Below are 26183 nucleotides of genomic sequence, written 5' to 3'. Positions count from 1 at the left end.
GGGCGTGAACACTTGATGTTTGCTCACGTATCGCACTAATTGAATAAGCCGATGAAACGACGTGATCATACTGACAATGAGCACATCAAAATAAAGCAAACTACATTTTCTTTTTCTGTGGCAGAAAATTATCAACACGCAGCCCTCTCTAGTAACCACGACGCATAATGTTTTCGCTCCGATTATGTTGTTCAGTTCATTGTCATGTCTTTCGCGCAGAGGTCTGATTTAGTTGCAGGGTACAGTGTACGCGCTGCGCCCTGTAATTTGACCTTGCACTGGAACGCACATACGAAAGGAAACAGACTAGAACAGACTAGAGCAAGCGGTGCGTTCATTGACGTCGTGCTTGTTTTTCCAGAGTGGTTGTGAGGAATTTGTCATGACATAACCTGCGCAGAAGCCCATCGTTACCTCTTTTACCACCTACTGCGTTAGCTCACTCCATATCCTGCAAAGACTGGATTATAGTACGATGGATTTCAAATACGAGAACGCCGTGCACCGAGATTATAGCGCACACTAATGAATATCTCCTGGTCGAAATCAGCCCGGCGCATTATGGCCGCTCCCTGAACACAGAGGCAGGTTTTCGACGCAACATTTTTATGGTTTAAGGGGTTTAACGTCTCAGAGTGACTCCGGCTATGAAACACGCCATAGTGGAGGGCTCCGAAAATGTCGATCACCCGGGGTTCTTTAGCGTGCACTGACATCGCACAACACAGGAGCGCCTTGCTTTTCGCTTCCATCGAAAAGTGGCCACCGCGGCCAAAATTCAAACCCTCTTTCTTGGGCAAGCAGTCGAGCGCCCTAGCCGCTTCACCACCGTGGCGGGCTCGTGGGAAATATATATTGATCGTATAAATACTGCTTAAGCAAAAGGTTGATAGTTTACGTTGTATATCAGTGCTAGAGAGCGCTGAAAGTTTTGTTATGAAAGGGAAGTGTGTTTAACGCCAATCTTAAAAACACAAATAAAAAGCTGTGGTTCCCCATTGTATGTGTGTAAGATCAATGCCGAGTCGCAGGCTAGCATATAGGTCTTGACTGAATATGAGCAAGGCACAGCAAGCCAGAATGGAAACAGGATGGCATAATTTTCACTGTGCTTGTTGCTTCTTGTTTTTTTTTCTTTTTTTTTTTTGCAAAAACTAGCCTACTACAGTCCAAAGCAAGCACAAATTTCTGCATTACTAATGGTATATGTTTCCTGCTGTAAGGTTTAATTTGATGTTAGCTGAACCAAAAGAGAAAACAGGAGCCATGCTCTTTAGATAATCAATTAAACATCGGGCAGTATCTCCTCATGCTGATTTTGTGTCTCACTTGAACTGCGTATTTACAAAAAAAAAAAGCAAAACAAAAACTGTGGTTTCTAGGGAAATGAATACGTGAGCACTGCACGGATATCCTTGCCATAAAGGTATTAAAAGTCTGTCGCGAACCGGCAACTCGAGCAAAAAGTCACCATTTTATATTCTTTGGAGAACGTTTATGAACAGTTAATCTGTGTGAACGTCAGTGAGCAGAACTTTCGACGCGTGTTTTTCGACATCTTCCTTCCTTTGTTCACATCGCATCTCGACATTGTGTTCCTTTTGCCAGAGTCCGGGTGGAGCAAACTGATCGGAGCAAACTGACAGCAGCTGCGCTATCGTCATCAACTTTCACGGAGTCGTTCATCATGGGTCACCTGGCATCGCTCTCCGATGTATGCAAGTGTAAATAAACATCTCATCATCGCTGTGCCGAATCTTGTTTGTCGGAACTTGTGCTCACAAATACGTGCCGGTAGATACTGTTTTTTGATGAACCTGCTACCTGACGCGTGCAACGGGCTCTGAAAATGATTTTGCATTCACATGATACCAGGTGAACTTCTACGCGTATATGCTGCACTGAAGTGAGTATACTTGATTGATAGCTCCGTTTTTATCGATTCTTGAATGTTCTACGAAAGCAAGATGGCCGGCTGGCCCTCACTGTTGACTGCTTGCAAGTCACAGTCAATGCATGGTCAGAGTATATCTACACATTGAGACGTTCATATGCAGAATATTTAAAGGTGCGCCCTTTTAGGCTTCTCGCTTTTTATGCTGTTCAGAAAATATAAGTTAACTAATAAGATCAAAATAAGAACCAAGCTTTTTTTTTTTTTAACAGTGTACAGGGATTATACTGTGATACAACTGTACGTACCAGCACATATTTTTCAAGTCCGGAACGACAGAAGTGTCTATGCATGCAAGCATCCTTGAAGGCTTCTAGAAAGCCAAGGAGAAAAAATGAGGAACTGAAAGTGCACTTACTTCACGAGAGTTTCGATTTTGTGATGCATGTAATAGATTTTTGAACAAAGGCACGCGTATTACTAGTATTGGCAAAGAGTACCATTGCTGATAGCCAAATTCACGGGTGCATAATTTTTGTGCGAACTGTGAATCAGTAAAGAAGGTTGGCTTTGAGCATCTTTCCTGTGCCACAAGCCTGTCGATCAAAGGTGCTCTGTAGTCACTGTTTTATGGCCCACATAGCAGGATTCTTCGTAATCAAGAAAAGGGGACAGTCGTTAGTTCATTTGCACTGCCACCACATAGCACTTGAAAAGCAAGTAACAGCCACAAGTATTGTTTTCTTTTGTTTTTTTTTCTCCAGAGAAGGAATACTTAGAGATTGTTCGATTTCAGAACATCCCTAATTGGTCTGAGCAGCGTTAAATTTTTCGGATGCAACGTAATGCGTACGGGACTCTGGACGCATCGGCTTATAGGCCTATATAGCGTGAGATGGGGTAACCATGCTATGAAAATGTAAGTTTTGGACAATTTTTTGGTTTGTTTCGACAAACACGATATTCAAATTTAAGTACCATCCTTGCTCTACTTGAACCCTTCGAGAAAAAAAAAAAGCTACACTATGTGCAAAAACTTCGCTGCCTTTGGCGTGCACGGGAGATATCATGGGAGTTAACATCTTGTAAAAAAATCCATTTATTTATTTATACAATTAGTTACAGCAAAAAATGCGCCTTCTCCCTTTGAGGTGCTGTAAAGGCCTCGAGAATTAGCAGCGCTAGTTGGGAATGGTCTTGGATTCCTGATAGCGCCTCTGCACGATCTAGTGGGGACGAGAAATGTGCAGGATGAGTAAGAGAAGTTGCCTGTGCTGTCTTAAAATTATTGGAACGATAACAAAGCGACTGAAGCCATTTCGCTCTTCATTTGGGCGAAAATGTGACAGCGATAGTTGTGCACTATTCACTACAGGCGATGCATACGAAAACAGGCGACACTAATAACGACCAACTCCCTGAGCTCTGGAAAGATTATCACGTTTCCTTTGAAGGATGCTGACAAACTTGAGTGTGTGACCATTGTGCTTTGGTGCGGTTACAAGATGCTTTATAGTATGAACAATCTGTTTGCACGACCTTGGGCATTGCAGCGCCTTTGTGGTATGCGTCGAGAGAGCTTTTGTGCTCGGTTCGACCTGCCGCAAGTACGTAGCCGTGGCTTCCCGCATACGTGGAGTTCTCAGAGTGCAAAGCTATTTTCGGGTTCATCCGCGGTCCTCTGGCAACGATACTGATAGGCCACGCCGCCGATTGAAGCTTTTGCTTTGGCTATCAGAGCACAGACGTGCGGGACGCAGCGCCATGCAGTCATTCCAGGATGTTTTCATGTGATAGACATTAAGACACTTGGAGAACTCTTCTTGCAACCCCGTGTCCTACCTGATAATGACGTCATTAGTATACGCTGCGCACCACATCGGCTGTGTCTGGCCAATTGGTTGGCGAAGTGGTCACATGGCCGGATGCGACGATGATGACTGTTATGTGGATGCCGGGAACGTTCTCATTATATTCAGCGCTTTAAATGGTACGAAGAGTGCAGGAGTTTTTTCTGGAAAGCTTCATCGCTGAATCGAGCGGAAAATAGCTGTGAAGGTAACTTAGTGGAAGAAGGGTCCTTTATCGAAGTATTGGCCACAGGCTTGACGCCTTCCTCTATCCCTTTATTCAGTTTTGCACTTGCACAGGTATAGTCACGCTGGGAAGCCTCAATACGTCCTCACGTTCAATTAGAAGCCCGGTTTCTCGCGAGAAGAGGTCACGCAATCTTAACATACAATTAGTTTTGGAAAACAGCGTTAGCTACTGCTTTGACTGCAAGCCACTATAAACCGGGTTTTAGGAAGCCTTGCACTTTTCACGATATAACCAAGCCAGGATGATAAGCTTCGATCCCTCCTCGAAGCAGTTGGCAGTTGAGAAGACCAAGTTGTCTATATCACTTTCACATTACTTTGCAGCTCTCCCGTTGCATAATCACGGTTTCTAGTACGACACAGAAACAGTAGACAAGGGATCAGCGGGGTAACTCCAGCTGCGAGCAATAGTATGCTTAGCATCAATTAGACGGTATGCTCGCACTCGTCAATGACGTGGATGGAGGCAACGTTTCTTTTAATAAATAGCAATTAGAGGTGCCGGCCTGTTCGCAGTTTTTTAACGCATAGTAAAAATTGTATCTGAAACACTGTTCTGCTCTTGTTGACACTCTGAGGCGGTTCAACAAGATTGCATCATTATACAAGCGTACTGCTCGACAAACAACGGCTTAAATTTCTCCAAACTGTTAAACGTAACGAAGGCTGATGTAGCAGTATTTTTTCTATTTAGTTCCTGGATTCATTCTATTCATTCGCTGGTGCACAAAATTAATCCAATGAGACATCACTACAAGTTAAGCGTAACCAGAGTAATAATCCAATGCTTTCTTTCCCGCACTGTTTCAACTTTTGCTTTCGAAGTTCGGAAAACTTTTTCCTGTTGTAATCTTTGTGCCCTGCATCCGTGCCTTACAGTGCAGTTAATTTGAGGTATGCATTTGCTGTTGAGTTAAAATGCCTACACTCGACCCTGTTTTAGATAGCCAAGATGAATCGCTCGCTCGTTTATGGGTTCTTCGACGCGACAGTGCGAACAGAGTGAAGCTGCTATAAATCACTTTTGCACCCTACCACGTTTTGGCGATTAAGAAAGTAATGTGTGAAAGGAGAAGTCTCGCCTGCTATTATGGCTGCGGTTGAATTGAAAGCTGGCTAGATAATGCCGGCACGTTCCCAATCTTGAAGGACTCGTATCAGACTTTCTTCGCTTGACGATATACAATCGTCAAGTGTGGCAGTATATTGCCACACTTGATGTTCTAGTATGTAGCCATTCGGATTTTAATAATATCTCGCATGCGTTTATTTCTGGGTGCATCGGCGTCGAAGTGAAGCAGAGCGGAAGTTCGAAAAGGGAACGAGCATGCGGTGATACTGCCGGAGAGAGCGTCGTGAGCTTTGAGGTTCTGCTTCGTGCGAAACAATTTCCATGAAGCAGATGTCATCGCAGGATTTGATAGCGTTGCTATGATTTTCTCCATGGGCAACGTGTGCGTGGCTCCGGATCATAGCAAAAGCGTAACGTTACAAGCCCGCCGACAGGCTCCGGTGGCGTTATTATTCCCTCGTTACAAATTTGCGTCACCTTGTAGGATTCCCTTAAACTCTCGCATTCGAACGTTTGGTCAATTCGCATTTGTAATGCCTTCTGCTCTGCTAGCCTTCAGGATGACCACCTCAGCTGATAGAGGGACTGACGCCGATTGGCTGTGGTCCCGAATTCGAACCTCGCATCAAAACGTTTTTTTCTTCAACTTTGAAGTTTCGGTGAAGGCTGTATAGTTTTGCCTTCTAACCGTATGGTTGAGCTTAGGTATACTCTAATCGGTAATCACTCCTATATAACAAAATTGTTGTGTTGATATCAAGGGTTCACTACGGTCAGTTTTACGTAAGTAACGGCTGAAAGTGAATTCTTGGCAATGCTGGACGGTTCGTCTCAACAGTGCTCTTTTCGGTATCACCCACTCGATATGCAGGCCGCCCTTCGACGCATTTGCATAAAGATTTTGTCACCCTTAATAATACGAGTATAACTTCATTTTGCTTGTCTTGCGTCATGTGTACCTTAGAAAAATAATTTGGTGGTCGACCAATCCTTCGATCGGATATATCATCGCGTTCCGATGATATAATTTCAACCATTGTAACACTGTGTACGAAACTTTGGGCACGTCTGTAAAAAAATAGCGACTGAACTTTAGTCCTGCCAGCCTAAATGACGTTTTTCATGCTAACATTGACGATATAGGCAAAAAAAAAAAATGTTGGGTACGAAATGCGAGCTCTGCTTGAAGGCGTTAAGTACGCATGAGATCTCCTTTAATGCCGATTGGGAAAGTTTTTAGCTAAATTCATTACCTGTACATGTTTCGCAGTTCATATGAGGAAACAAATCGGACGGAAGAAAAGCTATGTATACGTCCTGAGCTACTTGTAGTCAGTTCGTGTGTAATTATTTCACAAAACGGTTTTCGTTACAGCATTCCTGTTTCAAGAAAAACATTGAAGAACCAATGCATGGTTGGAAGAAACCGATTCCAATGCTAGAAAAAAATAACATGTGCACATACCAGACTTGTTATGAGCGTGCGAAAAATATAAGAGAGCCTACAAATTCGACAAAAACGTGAATAGTTTGAGATATCAGCACAAATGCTGCTTAATTGAAAATAATTATATATACAAATATGTCCCAAATTACGCTAATGGTATAATGAAATGTCTAAAAAAGGATGAAATACGAGGTCAGATTGAACAAGGTCGCATCTCACGCGGCGTGAAATAATTATTTTCATTAATTACAGCCTCCCAAACGTGTCTTCACGCAATAAAAAGTTACGATATGTTCAATTACAATAAAAACAATGGTGCGTTATTGGCTGAAAATAACAAAATTTTGCAGAACACAGTTGAATATTACCATACGATAGGGCCTCACATACTTAAAAGAAAAGAAAGTTACACATTAGGCACTTGGCAGACCAGTTATAGGTCGAACGAGTGCCTTCCTTTTTTTATGGTTGAAGTCTCCGGACGTGTACATGCCTGCTTGATACACAATCACGTGGGGATAACATCTGTTCTGGCAACAAGGGCTAAGGCGACGGAACACACCCTGTATTCAGCACCCTGCATGGTTGCAGTGTGCTTGAGGCATTGTAGACATACATAGAGGACAACCGCGTCTGCTCATATAATTCTGCGTAAACGATGTTCGCTTGCAGTAGCTAAAGAAATGGTTAGAACACGCATTGCCAGGACAGTGTCGATGAAGATAGGTACCAGTGAGGTTTGTGGACAGGGTCACAGCCACATTTGATTAGGCTTCTTTCGAAAGTATAACGCTTTGCTGTGCTTTAATTTTATGGTGGTGGTCATGTTTTTTCATCCGTGTCGTTTCATTTCTGCTTTCTGCTCTGTTTCGTGCACTCAAGTAATCATTCGTTTTCTTCAAGCTTTCACAACCACTTGTCACTGACGCCGGTTCTCATCCCAATAACTTAGGCCTAGTAAAGGAAAAAAAAAAAAACTAGCTGAGATGACCTTGTAACATGCAGCCTTATTCGGCGCTTCCCAGCCTTATTCGGCGCACTTTATCGACTGAGTTTTCTTTCAGTGTTGAGCTCGTGAACTTTGCTGCTCCTCAGATGAGCTCTTTCTCTGAACTGTGTAAAATATAAGGTAATGGTGAGGAATTAAGCAAAGCGTTAAAGTGTAGGGCCTCGCTTGCACTACAACCGGGAAAAAAAAAAGAAATTAAGCCAAACGTAAAAGCGTAGGGCCTCGCTCGCACTACAACCGCAAAAAAAAGAAAAGAAATGTATTATTCGAAGGTGACATAATTAATGCAACTTAAAGAGTTCCTGTGGTCATGCTCAAGCAGCATTTTTAAATAAGCAAAGCTGTTCAAAAATTGGAGGCACAGTTGAGCTCCTCCTTGAAGGGTGTGACGCGAAATCGTTAATGACTCCTGCATGCGGCTCCTCTTGCGAATGATGTTGCACGTACATACACCTTGCCACTCGCTTCACTAGTACCCCCTTAACTTGTGCCTCCAGTATCTCAAGCATTCTTATTAGCATAGTCATAATCTGGCCCATCATGTGAAAGGCCAACCGACATATGCAGAAGGCTCGCTTTAATCGCGCCATACGAATGTGCCTGCCTAGCCTGCGGGTAGCTTGTCTACCTCGGGATTCAGACGTCCTGTTGGGTTCCGTTCTCATCTCGGAAGCGCTGCCCGAGTTAGCAGCTCCTACCAACGCGGCCATGTCATGCGGTCTCGTGACGTCACAAAACCCGCTAACAATTCAGTGCCCAGCCATGTCACCTGCCACAAAATATTCACCAGAGGCATGCTGCTGATTTTTCGCTGAGACCGGCGAGAGCGCGGACGTTCGGCTTTTCGCTGAACTTGGGCGCCGTCGTTAAGGGTTTTAACGCTAACGCGTTGTAACTGTATTACAAATCCAGCTTAATGTCATGTTTGGGCTAGCCATGCATCCAAACGCAGATATTTCTGGACATTTTCTGGGAAAGCGTTTTGAACGTTTCTTATTTTTTTTTTCGCGTATTGTATGACATCATGATAATGATCTGTATATCCTCTGATCTTCCTTCGGAGAGGCATCTATATTTATTGCAAAAGCAATACTAATCTAGGTTTCGAGCCTTCAGCGTGGCGCGGTGGTAGCCACGTACCATCTTTGCCAAAAGTAACCAGGCTGTATGTTTTGCTTCTCGCTTGTATTGTAAAGCCAGCACGCATTCCCAGAGTATCACAACTTGCTGAGAAGTGAGGACAGGAGCTCGCCTTTACTTTGCGCAGATTTACAGCTTCAGAAGTGGTACGAATTCTCTGCCATCCGATTGAGAAGCGGAACACGCAGCCTGGTTACTTTTGGACGTCTTACCCACGTGACACAAAAGCGAGAGGTGGGCTTTCAACTCAAATGGTCGGCGTGGCGCGGTCGGAGCCGCGGCTCAGTTGGCAGGAGCTGACAACTTGGGTCTCTCGTTTCACATGGGTCGTTTATGTCAGAATCAGCCTGCTAGGACACTGGAATTCACGTTACCCCTAAGGCCACTACGGCATGTTCATATGGGTTGGTTAAAGAGCGGCTTTATATGTCGGCTGAGGAAGCAGAAAAAGAGAGGAAGAAGATCGCTCGGTCACCCGAAGCTAATGCTTTCGCTCAATATTAGGTTCAGCAGCGTCGAACTCAAATTTGGTTTCTATAAATTTTAAAAACTCGCCTTATTGCTTTTCTGTGGCAATCTGATTTGATTTTTGGGAGCGTAGGACAAACTTTAGAAGTAAATGTTCTTGCGCATCGGAAGCTTAGCAATCTTTATCGGTATTGTCTTAAAAGTGTCTTACAGTTATTATTTGAAATGCATCCCTTTCGTTTTCTACGGAAAATCTAATTACCCGTTGTGAGGACAGGAAACATCTCAGAATCAAAATTACTCTAAGTATCAGAGGTTTCCGCCATATATGTATTAATATGTTCATAAGCAGCATCTCAGGATATTGTACAGCTGCATGCCTCGCAACTATTTTCAAAAAACGCAACCCATTGGTATTCTTTGGCGGTTTGAATAACTCTCTCAGAGCACAGAAATTTCACCACTCACTTTAAGCTTAGAAGAAAATTCCCGTCAATACGTGCATAACAGCATCTTACAGTATACCACAGTTGCCTCACATTTAAAAGGTGTCCCATAATCCTGGACCTAGAAGAACCGGGTATCCTCCTCATAAGCGTCTGCGGAAGAAAAGTGTAAAGTTGCGCTTAGTTAGTTAAAGGAAGAATGGCGCATAGGATATCAAACGCTGTACAGACTATGCACGGCGAGATATCGAGGCTGCAAACAGTTGTTGCGCAGTGCACTTGCGATAACCGAACTAGCGCAGCGCTGCAGTCTGTTACGACAGATAGTACCGGACAGGGGAAATGTCCGTGTGAGCAGGAGAGCGTATGCATGGGAAGGACTTCGCGTCACGTTTCAGGGCGTCAGCAGACCCGGCAGTTTATTTCTTTTTCTTCCCACGCGCTCGGACTAGGAAGTTTGTTTTGCAGTCATTGCTTCGTGCGACAAGTTGCAAGCCTGTCTCTTATTATCCGGTACCTCCTCATCTTGCATTGCTTAAGTATTTGCGGCCATCAGTAGACGAAATCATCAGTGGGCGATATAATTTGTACACTCTAAATGTTTGGGGGGGGGGGGGAGGGGCTTATGAAAAGCTGCAGGGACCACTTTGGGAATACAGATAAAGACCCCTTCGTGGAAAAATAACGTATGTATGTATGTATGTATGTATGTATGTATGTATGTATGTATGTATGTATGTATGTATGTATGTATGTATGTATGTATGTATGTATGTATGTATGTATGTATGTATGTATGTATGTATGTATGTATGTATGTATGTATGTATGTATGTATGTATGTATGTATGTATGTATGTATGTATGCATGCATGTATGTATGTATGTATGTATGTATGTATGTATGTATGTATGTATGTATGTATGTATGTATGTATGTATGTATGTATGTATGTATGTATGTATGTATGTATGTATGTATGTATGTATGTATGTATGTATGTATGTATGTATGTATGTATGTATGTATGTATGTTTGCCGCTGCTTTTTTCTGTCCCTCTGAAAAAGGGCAAGCGGCGGCAGTGTCCCAATTCCAGTCAAGAGCAGTGCATTTAACAGCAGTGTGCCCCCTGGGCAGCGGGCGCTTGGTGCGCGTAAGCACTCTACGAGGTGATCTTAGGGGAGGAGTGAATTTAAGTCCGCTACCTCAATAAAGACTGACTGCACTCGTGCGGACGATGCTCCAGATGAATGTGATAGATTAACGAATGCCAGATTTCGAAATTGGTAGTATCTGAATGATAGGCCGTTTTATGGCAGGGGTGATAAAGTTTGACCAATGAATCAGAGTTCCTTTGCAGTGAAGGAGAAAATATACTACACTTTTTATTTAAACAGATAACAAATGTTCCGTGTGGACTTGATATCATTTCTTCAGCTATGCTATCTTACTGCATTGCTCAGCAATTTAGAGGTCAATGGGAACAGTAAAGCAAGAAAAGTTTTTTTTTTTTTTTTAGCTGCTCAAGGACTGCAGTGTGAGAACGGCCTGCGCTACCCCTGATACAGAGGGGATGTAATCTTGAGATCAGCGAAGAGCCGTGGGTTTCCCTACAAACCTTCTGCCACCTAACTGTCCCCTCGTCTGAGACGTTCAAGCCAAGGTTCAACATGAAATTCAAAATACACGTAGCTGTGCTCACGCAAATATGGTCTTAAGAATGTCGGTTACATGAAACACTTGCCGCGTGGAAGCAAGTGTCAGCATTTGCACAATGGACTAAATGCTTACTCACTCCCGCGTTCTTTTCTTTGTAATGCGCACCTCTACTACGTTATCACTTGCTGCCCTCTCTTAAATAGATTCCTGTACTTGCAGGCGAGTTTCACCACAACAAACAATATGAAAGCAAATGAGATTAATTACGTTTACTCGTACAATGGTAGAAAAAAGGCATGAAAATGGAATTTTTGAAGATTACCAAGCAAAATGAACAAAGGTTCACTGAATGAAACTTTGTTAATTTATTTTGCTTGGTGTTCTTCAAAGTACACAGTCATTTGTGCTGCACCGTAAGACGCAGCAATCCATAAAGCAAACCATTATTTCCGCAAGCAAAAATGCTCCAATTTTCTTTCGTAAATGGGCGTAGATAAACGCAGAAGTATCGCTGTCGAAATTTCTCTCAGCGTCATGGTGTTTCGCTGTCACTAGGGTGAGGTTATGTTTCGCAGTGCATGGTGGGCTCTGGTGGATGAGGAAGATTGCGGACTCGGCTAACTCATTACTAGCTCTTGACAAGAGCTTCGGACGTCTCCGGCTAGCAAAGCGTTTAGCCTGGGACCAAAGTTTCGCCTTATGCAAAACTATCAATTTTACTACCGATATTATCGAGAGTTTAGTCACTATCGATGGTAAGCAAAAAAGTTATCCACAGTATTATCAGTGCAAGATCACTCAATGTAAGAAATGCCCCGAAATGATGGTGCCACTACCCGCGGGAAGGTGTCGAGGCGCAAGCAGCGATAGGCGAAGCTGGATATTCGAGCACCGCCTCATCAGTAGCGTCCAGTTCTGGAGAGAGCTACATCGAACAGACGTCTCTAAACGTCTTGAGGAAAGTTCGACCAAGGCAGCAGCAATGCCACTCATTGATGGTTATAGTTCCCGATTGTAGAAGGCCGTGAGAAGCTGGGGCAAGCGTCTTGTCACTTCCGCTTATGAAAAGAGATTGTGCAAATGTGCAGAGAAGTGAGCGGAAAAGTGAAGAAAAATAAAAGAACGAAATCGTCGCAAGCAAAAAAAAAAAGAAAAAAAAGGAAATGCGTGAGACACGTTATGTTGACTGCTGAGGCAATGTGGTGTGTGAAATTCTGCCATCAAGCGCTTCGACATACGCCGGTCAGACAGGACGCTACTTGAGTGACAGAATAAGGAAGCATGGTAATGTGGTCGAAGGGGTCACAGGGCGCACGTTATCCACTCATGTGAAAGCTTACGACTGCACTGCAAAGTTTAAAAAATGCGAAAGGCTCCGGACATACAGGAACCAGCAAAAACGAGAACTTAACGAACCGTTCACTGCTCAAGGGGAAGAGGCGAACTGGCGTCGTGTAATCTCCGTTCGCTTATCCAAGAACGAAATAGCCTTTGCTGATGTATACTCTTACGTGAGATGCTGTTTCGCTCTGTTTTTTTTTTTTTTTTTTGTCCATTCAGATTTATTGCGACATTGCATGAAATACGGTTAGTTTTACTTTCGGCGCTGTCTGTCGTTTCGATCCTTTTCGTTCTGTGTTTCGCGTTGTTTTTCATGCGTTAGCTTTGTGTGAATATTTTTTTTTCAAGAGCTGGTTAGCGTGAAAGGATGGTGTGTCGACGTAAGCTATAATCCCAGGATTCACTTTATGGCAGTCAGTTGGTTCGCGGTCGGCGGTTACATCAAAATTATTTAACGCCTTCGTCGTGTTACTGACCGGTTATATTACTCTACAAACAATGATTTTCTTCAGCTGCATCGCGTTATAGCAAATCGCATAAAAACTGCACTACTTTCAATGTCACTTCTGACGACTCATTCGGTTAGACTCACGCGAAGGTACAGCCCCTCGCGATGGCTTTTTTTATAACGCAAGCTTTTTGTCAGCATTGTGGGCTTTTGTGCGCAGCTTCTTAAGTATTTGGTACGCGAGATTCAACGTCCTAAAGTAGTATCGTCTGCGAGAGATGTTGTAGTCAAGGGCTCCGGATATTTTGAACACCTCGCGCTCTTTAATATGCACTGACTTCGTACAGTATAGGAGCGCCAGTCGAGCGCCCTAACCATGAAGCCAGTACGGCAGCGCACACTGGTTCTTAGGGGACGGCTACGGATGAAGTAGGAGTGGGCTAACGCTCGTAATATATATTTGGTAAAACAATTTCGTATTATCGCAACATGTTCTGTGCGGTTATAATCGTTGGTTGGGCTGCATAATTCGATGTATTGTTGTTTTGTTATATTTGTTGATTTTAAACTTCGTGGCGGCAAGAAAACGTTTGAGGAAACCTTTTCGCGATTTCTCCGTTCTTCGGAGACTCGCACTGCCGAAACACTTCTGGGCAAACGGCTTTTTGCCCAAATGCGGCTGCAGCCATTAATTTCTGCGGCCATGTAACGTCGCGACAAGAATCACAGCACGGACGCAACGGCTTCGTTCCGGACTAACTCCCCTTTTCGGTCGACTCGTGGCCGTGTTGCAAACCAGACTGCTCGGGAACTTCTTTCTGGACTCGCCCGTCGGAGAAAGAAAAACGCGCAGCGAGCAGGAATTGTTTACCGTCGAAATGCCACGGAGGGGAGGGGTTAAGGAGGGGGAGGGGTTGTCGCCCAGCGCGCAAAGAATAAAATTGGGAAGAAGGCAACGACGTCACACAGAACGACAAAGCATGTGCCGAAAGCTTCCCGGCCGAACTCCCACTGCGCGTCCGCCGAGGAAGCAGTTCCGCTTTTCAGATAGCATCTCAGAGCCGCACTAGAATAATTCTGAATGCGTACAATCAGACCCGGATGCAAAGCACCAACAGGTACAAGCGGCGCCGGTAAAGTTCGTCATTTCGAGCACGAGAGGTTACACGCTTTGGCAGCTCCAGTTACGATATCTTCCCACAATCGGCCACCCCTCCCAGCGAGACGCGTACGTGGTTCCTCTGCGTTACGTGAGAGAAAGGGCAGACTCTAGTTTCGCTTTCAGTAAGAAATTAAACAAACGCGATGGGAAAGAGAGTGCTGACCTTGTTAGCAGACCCGTCACTGTGCGCGTAACAAGAGCTAGAAACCCGGGAGTGGTGGCCAGTATAAAAGCGGGCGGCACCCGCATCCACGACACAGCTTCTTCGGACTGCCTCCCCGAACAGCCGCACAATGAACTCCCTGGTATGGCTTGTCTCATCTCTTTCCAATGTTCTGTGTCCGTCAGTGCGAAAGTCAGTGGATGCAGGGTGCGCTAGTGGTTACCAGAGCACACGGAGGAAGCCTTAGTATAAGCGACTTCTCTTACAACGCTTATGAAGTAATCGAAACGAGCATGCCCCTTCTTTCTATAATGTATTTATCAAGTGCTCTCATATTATAAGCATTTCATGATTACCCCTTGGGCAAAACGAACTCGGAAAGTGGATCGGTTTTTGTTAATGTTAATTCCTCTCCTCTTTTTGAGCTCTAATCAGTGAGAACCTTTGGCTATATGCACGAATATGGCAAATATCAAATTGAACTGTTTATTTCCTACAACATTCTCCCCTCTTTGCCTTTCTGTTACGCCTCTTTACAACACTGTAAAGAAGCGGAAAAGCAGGTCTTGGTATTTAAAATAGAGAATTAGAGAAGTACCAGAAGGCATAACGGAAACAAGTAAACGTAGCTAATGTTGCAAGAGTGGAAGCGTGGGCGAGTTGGTGATGGTTCGATTGGTGCATAGCGCTAAAAAGACAAGAACACAGCGAGACACACAGGACGGGAGCCAACTTACAACTGAATTTTTATTGCAAGACCAGGCAATATAAGCACTTTCTTGACAAAGAAGAGGGGGAGACATAAAAGCGTTAAAATATAGGAAGCAATCAAACAGCGTTATCGTCAAACACGTTCACAGATTAGCGGACAGGTATTGCATTTCTTTGTCAGATAAAAACACTGAGGCAGCACTGATGCACATATCTTTTTGCAATGAAATATTGAACGCCTCTATGATTTCCCTTGTAAGCTGATCTTTGTGGCAATCAATGACGTCCGACCTTTTAAAATCGGGATAACAACTGGGACATTTCTTGGTTTTTCCATCTATTTCTTTTTCATTAATGTGGCAAGCAAGATGCCCTTTGACACCATTCCTGACATCATTGTTATGTTCGCGTAACCTGTCATTAAGGCATCTGCCGGTCTGCCCTATATATTTCCGGCCGCATTTCAGTGGTATAGAATAAATTACATTATTTTTACAGGAGACATATTGGTTCTTATGATTCTTTCCACATTTTTTGGCTTTATTAGCACGAGGGTTCACGCAGAATGTTGCAGAAGCAAGCAGCAAGCAAGCAGCAGCAAGAAGCAAGTTGCAGAAGCAAGCAATGTTGCAGAAAGCAAGCAAAGACATTTTCACACTATCTTCATCACGCTCTTCCATTGAGTATTAACGTAAAATAACTGCATAACCCAAATCCGCTGAATACATAGCATTTACCTCCAAAGAAACGAAAGCTCTATCCGAAATAACATCGGTTATGTAACCGCTCCCTCCTGTCGCTGCATCTGTACTGCTCAGGTTATCCTTCTTGTTGGCTCCGCCCTGGCGATGGGTACCATGGCTGGCGTAATCGCTGGCGGAGGTCTTGGCTACGGCGGAGGCGTCGGCTACGGTGGAGGCCTTGGCTACGGTGGTCTTGGCTACGGAGGACTCGGCTACGGTGGAGGGCTCGGTGGTTTCGGAGGCGGCGTGGGGCTTGGCGGTGTTGGCGCCGGAGGTGTTGGCATCGGCAGCAGCGTAGCTCTCATCAGCGGAGGTCCAGGCTTCTCCAAGGCTGTTGCCGGACCCGCCTTCCTCGTCCGCACCGTGCATCACGTGAACAAGGTCCACGGCGGCGGTGCCATCGTGGCCCACTCAGGCATTGGAGGAGTCGGCGGAGGACTCGGCTACGGAGGACTCGGCTACGGCGGAGGCCTCGGTTACGGCGGAGGTCTCGGGTATGGCGGAGGCCTCGGATACGGTGCCGGACTGGGCTATGGGGGTGGCCTCGGATACGGAGGAGGCGTGAAATACGTCGTCAAGGGATGAGTGCCGTGCAGATATGAGGTACAGTATCAATATCACAGTTTGCTCCCCCACCTAATATCGTTAATTTACAACATAGATTGGAGGAAACGGTTTGGCAGAGGCTGAAACGAAGGACTCAAGAGCGCTCTTCATTTATATACATTTTGTGGTCAATGCTTGCTATGGTGCTATCTAAACTATACTACAACACATTCGTTTAATGATGAGCCATCGTTTCTACCGGCATATCGTTGAAGCTTGTATTTTTCATATTTTCAAGCGGCCAGAGAAAGGAACTATTTCACCGATTGTTTAAATGTCAGTTACTTGACAACTACCGAGTAAGCATCGCAAAAACTGAGGGGTAGGACATCATAGATAAATTGCTCGAAATATGACTATGCTACTGCTTTGTTAATAATATGACTAAGTTGATGATTTGGTAATAAGCAGTGAACAGCTTTGCTTCTACGTGTATATCAGTTCGTTCTTACTTAAAGAAACTAATAAAAAACGCTTTCGGCGGATTTACAAGGAAGGAATGCAAAGTTTGTTCAGAGTTCGAGTGAAAAAGTCTAAAGATTGATATAGGCACTAGATATATGCGAAGAGCGATGCCACGTTGTATCTGAACAGAAGTCTAAAGATTGTGATAGCTGTTCAGATACAAGGTGGCATCGCTCTTCGCATATATCTTTGGATCCTCTTAAGCTGCAATCTTCGTTATACTTAGTTATATATTAAAAGAAAGCAACATAAAACATTTCATCCCTTCAAAATCTGAAAACAAAAACTTCAATTCCTGCGCAGAAACCAGAGAATAACACAAAAGTTTTCTCTTTATTTCCAGCTCGGGAGCAGAAATTCGGCGTGCTGCGCGTAAGCGCTCCGTCCGCGACCACGAATATTCAGCAGTGTGAAAATTTACAGAAGACTGCTTGTGTATAACAGATGTAAATAAATATCCTCTTTTCTGAAAAAAACAAAAAACAAAAACAAAATTGTCTCATTTCTCGCGACCCCGCAGGTTCGAGTATCAATCTTTAGAACCAACCCGCTTATCACCTTTTTTTTTTTTTTTTGACATTTTCAGGTTGGAAGAGAAGATGTGGTTTCAAAAGCCCCTTCTCTACACAGAATGCCGCCTACACAGCGTTTTCTTTCAGGGAGCGCTAAGCTGTAGATGCGCAGCGTGTGCACTCAGCGTCAAGCATATTGCGGTGCTTGACGCTGTGTTGTTCGCAGAAAATATAGCTGGAACAGTTAGTTGTTCACCCGGGCTTACAGATGAACGACAGATCTAAAAAGGGTCTGAACTCGGGCGTACCTTTCCTTTTCAGCGAGCAATCTGCGGCGCAAGCTCTGACATGACAGCTGCTCATTTATTAAACCTCATTCACACGAAAATTCCGACAAATACAACGAGGAAAATAGAATCTCTGAGAGAACATGTTATTTTTTCCGACCTTTCCTTTTCCTTTTTTCGGACATCATTTGATGCCCGATTTGCGCAGTCTTAGCTTACGCCGTTTTGATCTGTGCGGATATTTGGTTCTGCTAACAAGTTATAATTTTTTAACACCGAGGTAGGACTCCACAGTGGTGAGGTGTGAGACTATAGTTCGTGTTCACTTTGTGTCACGGGCACGCAAAGTCTGATCCAGACAAAGCAACGACAGAAACAGACTGAGTTGAAGGTAGTGCTCATCCGTGTATGTCAGCTGTCAGCCAGTTGTGTATGTACAAATTTCGTGATATACTGTGATGTGATAGGAGTCACTACCTGGAATACTGAGGCTGCCAGTTCATGTGGTTTTGGTTTGCAGGGTTTAACGTCCCAAAGCAACTCATGCTATGAGAGAGTTCATATGTATCGCCTGATGTACAGATTCCACTGGATCTAGCCTAACTTGTGTGACGCTGACAAATGCTTATTTCTCATAAAAAGAAACTAGGTTTATGTACACGAAATGTTTCAAAGAAAACGATGCGACTCCAAGGAACCGGCGTTTAATGAATTGATATTAACTCCGAGAAACATATATAATTTAATATGGCCCATTTTCTTCTCAGGAGATAGGTCTCAGAACTTCCTTTTGGTTACCGCGTGGTTACCGCCATCTTGTTGGTAACCATGCGCACGACCGCTGAACAGTCACTCTGCGCCCTTATACCGTGAGAAACTTTGCGAACAAATACAGCAAATGTAATTCCTATTTCAGCTCACTTCTGCCAGTGTGGAGGCATAGATTGGCAAAGAGGTATACACGATGCGCTTGAGTCTTAATTACGCATTTGTTCACTCTCACATAAACTACTGTGTGGCTGTGTGGGAATGTACACACGTAATCACAATTGGAGAGACCACGCGAATCGCTACAATTTTTTTTTTGCATAAAACGATGTGCCTGACAAAAAAAAAAAAAAAAAAAAAAAAAACTTGGGCAAGAACGCAATTAAATTTAGGAAAGTAGGTAACGTAGGCATATATCAGAAATAAGCGCTTCACCGTCAGAAAAAGTTGGGGCACCGTGCGGCCTAAGCGCGTGTTCTCTCCTCTTTGATCTCGGGTGTGTACATAAAATGCATCTACTGCCCATATTAATTCTAAAAAGAGCGCTCGTTGTAATAACAATAAGCTTTTTATACTCTTATAGTGAAACACTATTTATATCTCTGAACATCCTCAAGGTCCACTGCTTGGTTACATTTAATACTGTTTTCTTAATTTATCAGTTGCATCACCACATGTAATATTTATCCAAGGCTTCTCTCAGTCGTTGCGTTCGAAGTGAGGTATCCTCACATCATCGCTGGTACTTAGGGTAAAAACTGATTGTGGCCATTATGTTGAAACAGCGCTAGAAACAGGGACAGGTAGAAAGACAAATACGCATTGTGCTAAACTGACAACTGAGGTATTATTCATGAGGCATGTCTTTAGTGGACAACCAGTTTCGTCGCGTGACATAAAATGTCATCCTCTCCCTTCCAAAAAAGCTATTCCCTTTGCATGAAGTATTAGGGAAGTGCTGCTTATGCATGCATGTTTCTTTACCATCTGCTATGTTTACTGCAGCAATAAGTTCTCTTGCTGTTTGGTCTCGGTTTCGGCCTGTAACTTCCGTCTTTTGGAAGCACTGTTCCCACTTGCAGTCCTGGCAATGGTTAACAAGAGTTCGTCCCTTTTCCGCTCTAAATTGTTCTTTTACTCACGGATCCTATCATTTAAACAGCGGCCCGTTTGACCAACGTATGTCCTTTGGTTTGGCATTCAAATAATGAATTATGAAGTAAAATTACAGAAATTCATCGCACATCACACATCTGGCAGCACAGCAGCATGCAGTAGTTTTGGATCATGGGATCGTGTGCATAGATATAACATGTATGAATATATGTTCCCCCTGGTGCCATAAAAACAAATTTTATTATTTTTATATTTGTCATTATTTCATTGGTGTATTGTTCCTACCCCCTATACAGCACTGGTAATACTGTCCTCTGCAATGCACCTAATAGCACGTAGCCACCATAGAAGAATTTGTACCTATAACGAGGCCCAGTTTCTGATTTTGCCGAATCGTCATGCCCTTAGGGCCCAAGGAAGCGTCACAGCAGTCGTCAATCCGCAAGCACAGTGAGCTGGAGTCACGTGCTTATCCCGTAGATGTGTCTCCTTTTTTCGCGATGAGAATAAAGCTTTCAGAATTATGCCACTTAAAGAGCAGCTGCATCACTTTTCGAGAATTTCGCGATATTCAAGGATTCAAATCTACATAGACCGTAGGTAATGCATGTAAGGTGTTTTTGCTCTAGCATTTAAACTGATGGCGTAATCGACAATTAAACCTCGAGCTTCTTCTCACAGCACAAAAGTTCTGCGAAGTTCGGTGATGACGTCACGGACGGTACCATTTCTGATGTGCGTTGCCTTCGCCCACGTCCTGCTGCGCATTTTCTGGCGGTGTTAATCGACATTTCTAGGGCTTTGTTTTCGGCAGCCTTGTTTTTATTTCTTCAAACCAAGTGTGTCTATTCAGAAAGCGTACCGGTACCGTCAATGACGTCATCATGCGCCGCTGTGCAGTGCAGTGAAGCCTGATAGCCGTCGCGGTGTTAATCGCTGATTGCGCCCTTGTTTCAAGTGCTACCGCCAAGATATTTCGCATGCTTTAAGTGCAAGCTATAATCATTCAACCGCTCGAAACTCATCGAAATCTAAAACCGATGCAGCTTCCCTTTAAGGAGAATTGTTTTTGTTCATCTTTTTTTATCGGCCTTAAAAGTTTGTGGTTCAACAGCATCTAGAGTGATTTAAAAACTAGTTAATTAGTTAAAGCTTGACAATCATAGCGTGACGTAAATAATGCTGCTGCAGGTTCTACTATAGTGCTAAAACACTAAAACACTGTTGAAGTTGCATTTCTGCATACTATACGAGTTGTTACTTTAGGCTGCTGCCTGATATATCATAGCATTGTAGTCATCAGTGGGTTGGCTAGAAAGGTCGAGGTTTGTGAGAGTTCATGTGTCATGTCTACATGACATCCTTGGTGCCTACCCAATATTTGTCTATATACTCTGCTTTGCTATCTGCAATAAATTTTTGTAAGCTAGCACTCGTTTGCCTCTTGACTTTCTCATCTCTACTATATACTTGCCTTGTACTACGGTTTTGAAGCTAATTCAGCCTACGCAATAATGAGAGTCCATTAAGGAAATGCTGAGACAATGAAATTTCGTGCCGGTGTCAAATGCCCATGCTAAGAAACAAAAACAGTAAAAGGAGGGAAACAAATGCAAATACACATAACTATTAACTTCGAAGGCGGGCGCTGCCAATTAGAAGTTATAATTATAGCCACTCAAGTATCTAAGCATTCGAGTAAAATAGTCTCATAATCATGCTACAGGCTTCCTACACTCATTTCATTAGATGCCAAGCATGCATGTTTAGGGAGACGCGTACAAATTTATGAGTTTAACAAGCACTGCGACAGCTTTTATTTCAAATAAGCCTATCTCGTATAGCATTCGCAGCTGGCATGCCACAGCGCCAAATGCGCCCAAGGCCGAGTGCAAAAAAGAAGGCTTCCCCGCCGTTTATCAAACATGAGCTTACACCGGAGGCAGCGTTCTTCTAGTGGCGACTGCGAATTTTGCGACATGATTTCGAAGAAAGGCAAATTATTCTCGTAATCGTGAATTAAGTCGCTTTTACAACACGTCTAACAGAAATGGACGTATGGTGAAGCCGAGAATGAATGAATGAATGAATGAATGAATGAATGAATGAATGAATGAATGAATGAATGAATGAATGAATCAATCAATCAATCAATCAATCAATCAATCAATCAATCAATCAATCAATCAATCAATCAATCAATCAATACGACTCTGGTGGGTTCGCAATGTCCCCTCCGGCGTGCGCTGTGCTGAAGGAAATTCCCTCGTTTGTCTGAAGGGCAGACAGTGGTTTACGGTCAGCACCCCGAGCGGCGTACTGCCTTACAAACAAAGCAACACCTGGCAACAGCGGTTGCCTTCCAGGGGCGATGCTTGCGATGCAGCAGAGACATGTTTTCCTCGAAGGTTGATGCGCCCACGCACGAGGAAGAAACCATTGCCTGCCGTCTAAATTCAGCTTTGATTGTTTGGAACACACGTTTTGAATCTCGAGCGCATGAGAGATGCAGACTGTACATGCTTACGGAGTCAAACGCATTCCTCGCTCGTAATGACTACGACATTCGCTACAAAATATATTTAACGTGGACACCTAAAAGCAACGTAAGTAATCTACTGACACTCGAAACTAATGGGTAGGCCCGTCCGTAAAGAAAGGCGTCATGACAGTGCTGCTTGAATATAAAAAGAAGTAACGTTCACGGATGGCTGGACAACTCCTAACGAATTTTAGGTTTCATTAAGAGCTGTTAATTCTTATGCTCTTTATAAAAAACCGCTGAGAGCAGTCAGTGGCTAAGACAGTGCCTTCCGGATACAGCGTAGGTAACAAAACTGACCACCATTATTTTTCCTCTAAGTGAGTGCACTGAGGACAAGATAAACAGAAATGGAGAAGCTCACACTCTTTCTTTCGGCCGACACACAACATATAGTACATATTGCCAAGGACAATACCTCAGCAGAGTCCTGTTCAACCATTCTGATTTGTCTTTTCTGTCGCTTCTGATAGGTTAAGCTCTTTCATGAGTTCACAACCACGTGACCTCGCGTGGGCAATTCATATGAAGTCCTGTACAGCGGCTCAACGCGCTAGTCTCCCCGACTGGTCCTTGAAGCTTGCCGGCCAGCAAAAAAAGGGACGAAGCCTTCGACTGACCAGTGACTGACCCTGGCCTCTTGCAGTCCGTTATCACTAAAATAAACCATTGGAGCAGATACAAACACGTCGGGTTCGAACCCCGTATACTCAGCTTCAGTATCCGAGTGCCTTAACCACTGCGAATGGACGTCACGAAGAGGAAAAATGACGGGGGAACGGGATGGCGACCCGGAAAAGGAAGACATATTATGTGGATACACCTTTTCGGAAATCAGTTCGGTGAGGAGGAAAGAAATGTTAAGAACCTTTCAGAAACTCAAGTCGATGATGTTGATGTAGCATATTAAAAGTTTTCCTCGCTGCTACAATCAAGCTTTCTCAGCATTAACTGCAATACCCGGAGGTCGAGGTACTTCATCATCCCGATCTGTTCCTGGATGACGGATTAAATACTGCAAGTTATTAAAAATAAAGGACACTGGCATAATAAAGTGAAGCAAAATATAAACAACGCCTACTATAAAGAGTGATGCAGAATTGCCCGAAACCCATCCCTCTCACTGATGCGCAAACGCAAAAAGCAATACTACAACACACTCGTTATAAAAGCTCAAGGTAATTCTAAAATGATCTGGCGTATCATCAACTCGATCATAAAAGCATTGCCCCAAAACGCTGCTTTACTACATGGTAATAATGATCACGCATATCTGGCTGAAACATTTAACGACTTTTTTATTCAAATTGGCAACCCTTTTTAATCCACAACTGACGTCGCATGCGACACTGCGCTGCCAAATGCAGTAGTTAACACGTTTGGGTTCAAAAACATTACCTCCCACGAAACTGTGGATGTGACTGACCAGATGATTGATTGATTTACAGGAAGGGAAAGGCACGGTAACTGTCTCACTTGTTTTCTGTGGACACCTCAACCGCGCCGTAAGGGAAGGGAGGAAGGTGGGAGTGAAAGTGGAAAGAGAGAAAGAGGAGCTGTAGTGGAGGGCTACGGAGTAATTTCGACCACCTGTTGATCTTTAACGTGCGCTGACATCGCACAGCACACGGACGCCTCTTCGCTTCGCCTCCATCGAAACGCAGCCGCCGAGGTCGGGTTCGAACCCGGGTACTCCGGCACAGTGGTCGGGCGTCTTACCACTGCACCGCCCCGGCGGGGCTGACTGACCAGATGAAAGCATACAAGGCTATGGATGAAATATCAGTCAGTGTATTAAAGGAGAACATTGATGTTTTCTGTAATGGTTTAGAAAATATATTCAATAAAACATTCTTACAGGTATTTATCCCGAACAGCTCAAAATTGGAAGGGTATCACCAGTGTACAAAGAGGATGACCCGAACGTCATAGCAAATTACAGACCAATTATAATATTATCATGCATAAAGACGCTCTTTGAAAAGGTAATACTGTAGCTAAAAGAATGACAGATTTTATGGAGAAATATAAAATACTTACGCCTAGCCAACATGGTTTCCGTAAGCATTATTCCATCGCTACATCAGTACTTTCAATGGCAGAAATTGGAAACAGTGCACTAAACAATAATCACGTTGCCCCCCCCCCCCCCTATAGGTGTCTTTCTAGATATAAAAAAAGCTTTTGACTCGGTAGAGCATAATATTCTTTTATTAAAATTAAAACCTTGTGGTTTCCGCGGGATAGCCTTTAATTTGTTCAGAAGTTACCTAACAAATCGTACTCAATAAGTAGAAATTATTGGTTATCAGTCTTCACTAGGAAAATTTAGAATTGGGGTGCTGCAGGTCTCGATCCTCGGCCCTATATTTTTTCATTATTTATAAATGACTACCCCGGCTTCCTACAGACAGCACCGCCAGTATTATACGCCGATGACACAGCTCTTATTATAAAGCACAATCATTAAAAGTAGCAGAAATGATCGCAAATAACGAACTGGAGACTATAATGAAGTGGTTTAGAATGAACAAGCTTTTACTTAACATAAAAAAAAAAATTATAGTTTTCGCCTCTAGAAGAAGACAGGGGCCTAAAACACGTGCACTGCAGGTCGGAGGAATACCCATTGAGAAAGTAGAAAACTGCAAGTATTTAGGAATAACCTTAGATGAATCTCTGAATTGAGCTGCTCACATAGAAACACTGTGTAAAACATTAACCCTTGCATGCACCACTTTAATTAAAGCTAGAAAACCTTTTAGCGCTGATACGCTGCATGTGGTCTATTTCAGTATATTTCATTGTCATCTCACATACTGTATCCAGTCATGGGGCTTCACTTATACATCGTACCTCGCACCGCTCATTACTCTTCAGAAAAGAGCGTTAGGAATAATTGCATCGGTACCCTGGTACTCATCCTCAGAACCACTCTTCAGAGATCTTAACATCATGCGTTTTGATATAATTCGCGATTACAAAGCAGTGCTTTTGGTAAACAAAATCATAAACGCAGATATGCCCTACAGTTCTTCAATTCTGGAGCTTCCTTCAAGCCACGCTAGACACGCTGATAACAGTAAACTCAATTTGCCTAAAACACACAATGCATACGGACGTAGAACCATAGCATTTGTCAGCGCTAAAGTTTGGAAGTCATCCCATTCTGCATTATGTTCATCTCGAACATTGCATCTGCTCCAAAAAAGCACGAGCTATCTGAACAATATACCTCCCCCAACTATTCGCTTCTTCTTCTTCTTCTTGTGCTGCTGCTTCTCAGTGCGCCGCTACGCGGCGTAACAATATGTATGTTGCAGCCACAATCAACTGCTAAGATATTTGGCATTTTTGTAATGGATCCGAAACTAGCAACTGGTTAAGGATCCAGATGCCTCATTCAACGTGTTCTGTGTATTTTTTCTGTTCAATAAAACTTGATTGATTGAAGTCCGCTGCGCCAAGGGGGCCAAAGTGATTGAAAACCATAGTCCATTGTGCATAGTCTTTTATAATAAGGGAGTAACTACTCATTGCATCCACCCAAGCGCAGCCATACGGCTACAAAGGAAAGCTATACAGCTTTCTCAGAAACTTCGTAGTTAAAGAGAAATTCGTCCTGATCTGGGAATCGAACCCGGCACCACCGCCTTTCTGGGGCAGTCGCTCTGCCGACTGAGCTAACCAGGACGGTCAGCAGATAAGATGGTATAGGGCGAGAGCGAATTGATATATAACTCGAAGTGGGAATGGTGTTGGCCAAATATTTAGAGGAATCCCCCAAGATGGAGTAGATTTGTAATAAGGGAGTAATTACTCATTGCCTTTTCCAGGCAAGAGGTTAAACAGGTCGCGAGACAGTGGAGACCTTTACTACCCGCCTCGGTGCTAAGCAACTAACAGACGGGTAGCATCTCTAAAAGAGCTGCTCTTAACGCTGCCAGTCGATCAGTCCGTGCCTCAGAGCTACCGTTCCAGTCCTTTGATGTTGGGAAAGGTTGAGGGTCACCGGAGAAGGGGTAGGCAGCGAACGCGATGGTTGGATGGCATCCTCGAGGCGCTGCAGATGAAGTTATGTGA

The 26183-nt window shown here is 43.7% G+C and overlaps 1 protein-coding gene across 2 annotated transcripts; it reads left to right on the top strand.

The window, feature by feature from the left end:
* Nucleotides 1-14480: 14480 nt before the first annotated feature.
* LOC146202307 (uncharacterized) lies at nt 14481-16389 on the top strand. Of its 2 annotated transcripts, none has more exons than XM_084584371.1 (2): nt 14481-14492; nt 15880-16389. In XM_084584371.1, exons 1-2 carry the CDS (start codon nt 14481-14483, stop codon nt 16387-16389), a joined length of 522 nt encoding a protein of 173 aa, XP_084440497.1. The 2 variants fall into 2 exon arrangements, with proteins under 2 accessions (XP_084440497.1, XP_084440504.1); XM_084584378.1 differs by having other exon boundaries at nt 14481-14526; nt 15944-16389.
* The last annotated feature ends 9794 nt before the right edge of the window (nt 16390-26183 follow it).

This window comes from Amblyomma maculatum, chromosome 1 (genome assembly GCF_055883805.1).
Source record: "Amblyomma maculatum isolate TAMU_Amacu chromosome 1, ASM5588380v1, whole genome shotgun sequence".
NCBI lineage: Eukaryota > Metazoa > Arthropoda > Arachnida > Ixodida > Ixodidae > Amblyomma > Amblyomma maculatum.
This window is presented reverse-complemented; position numbering and strand designations above follow the sequence as displayed.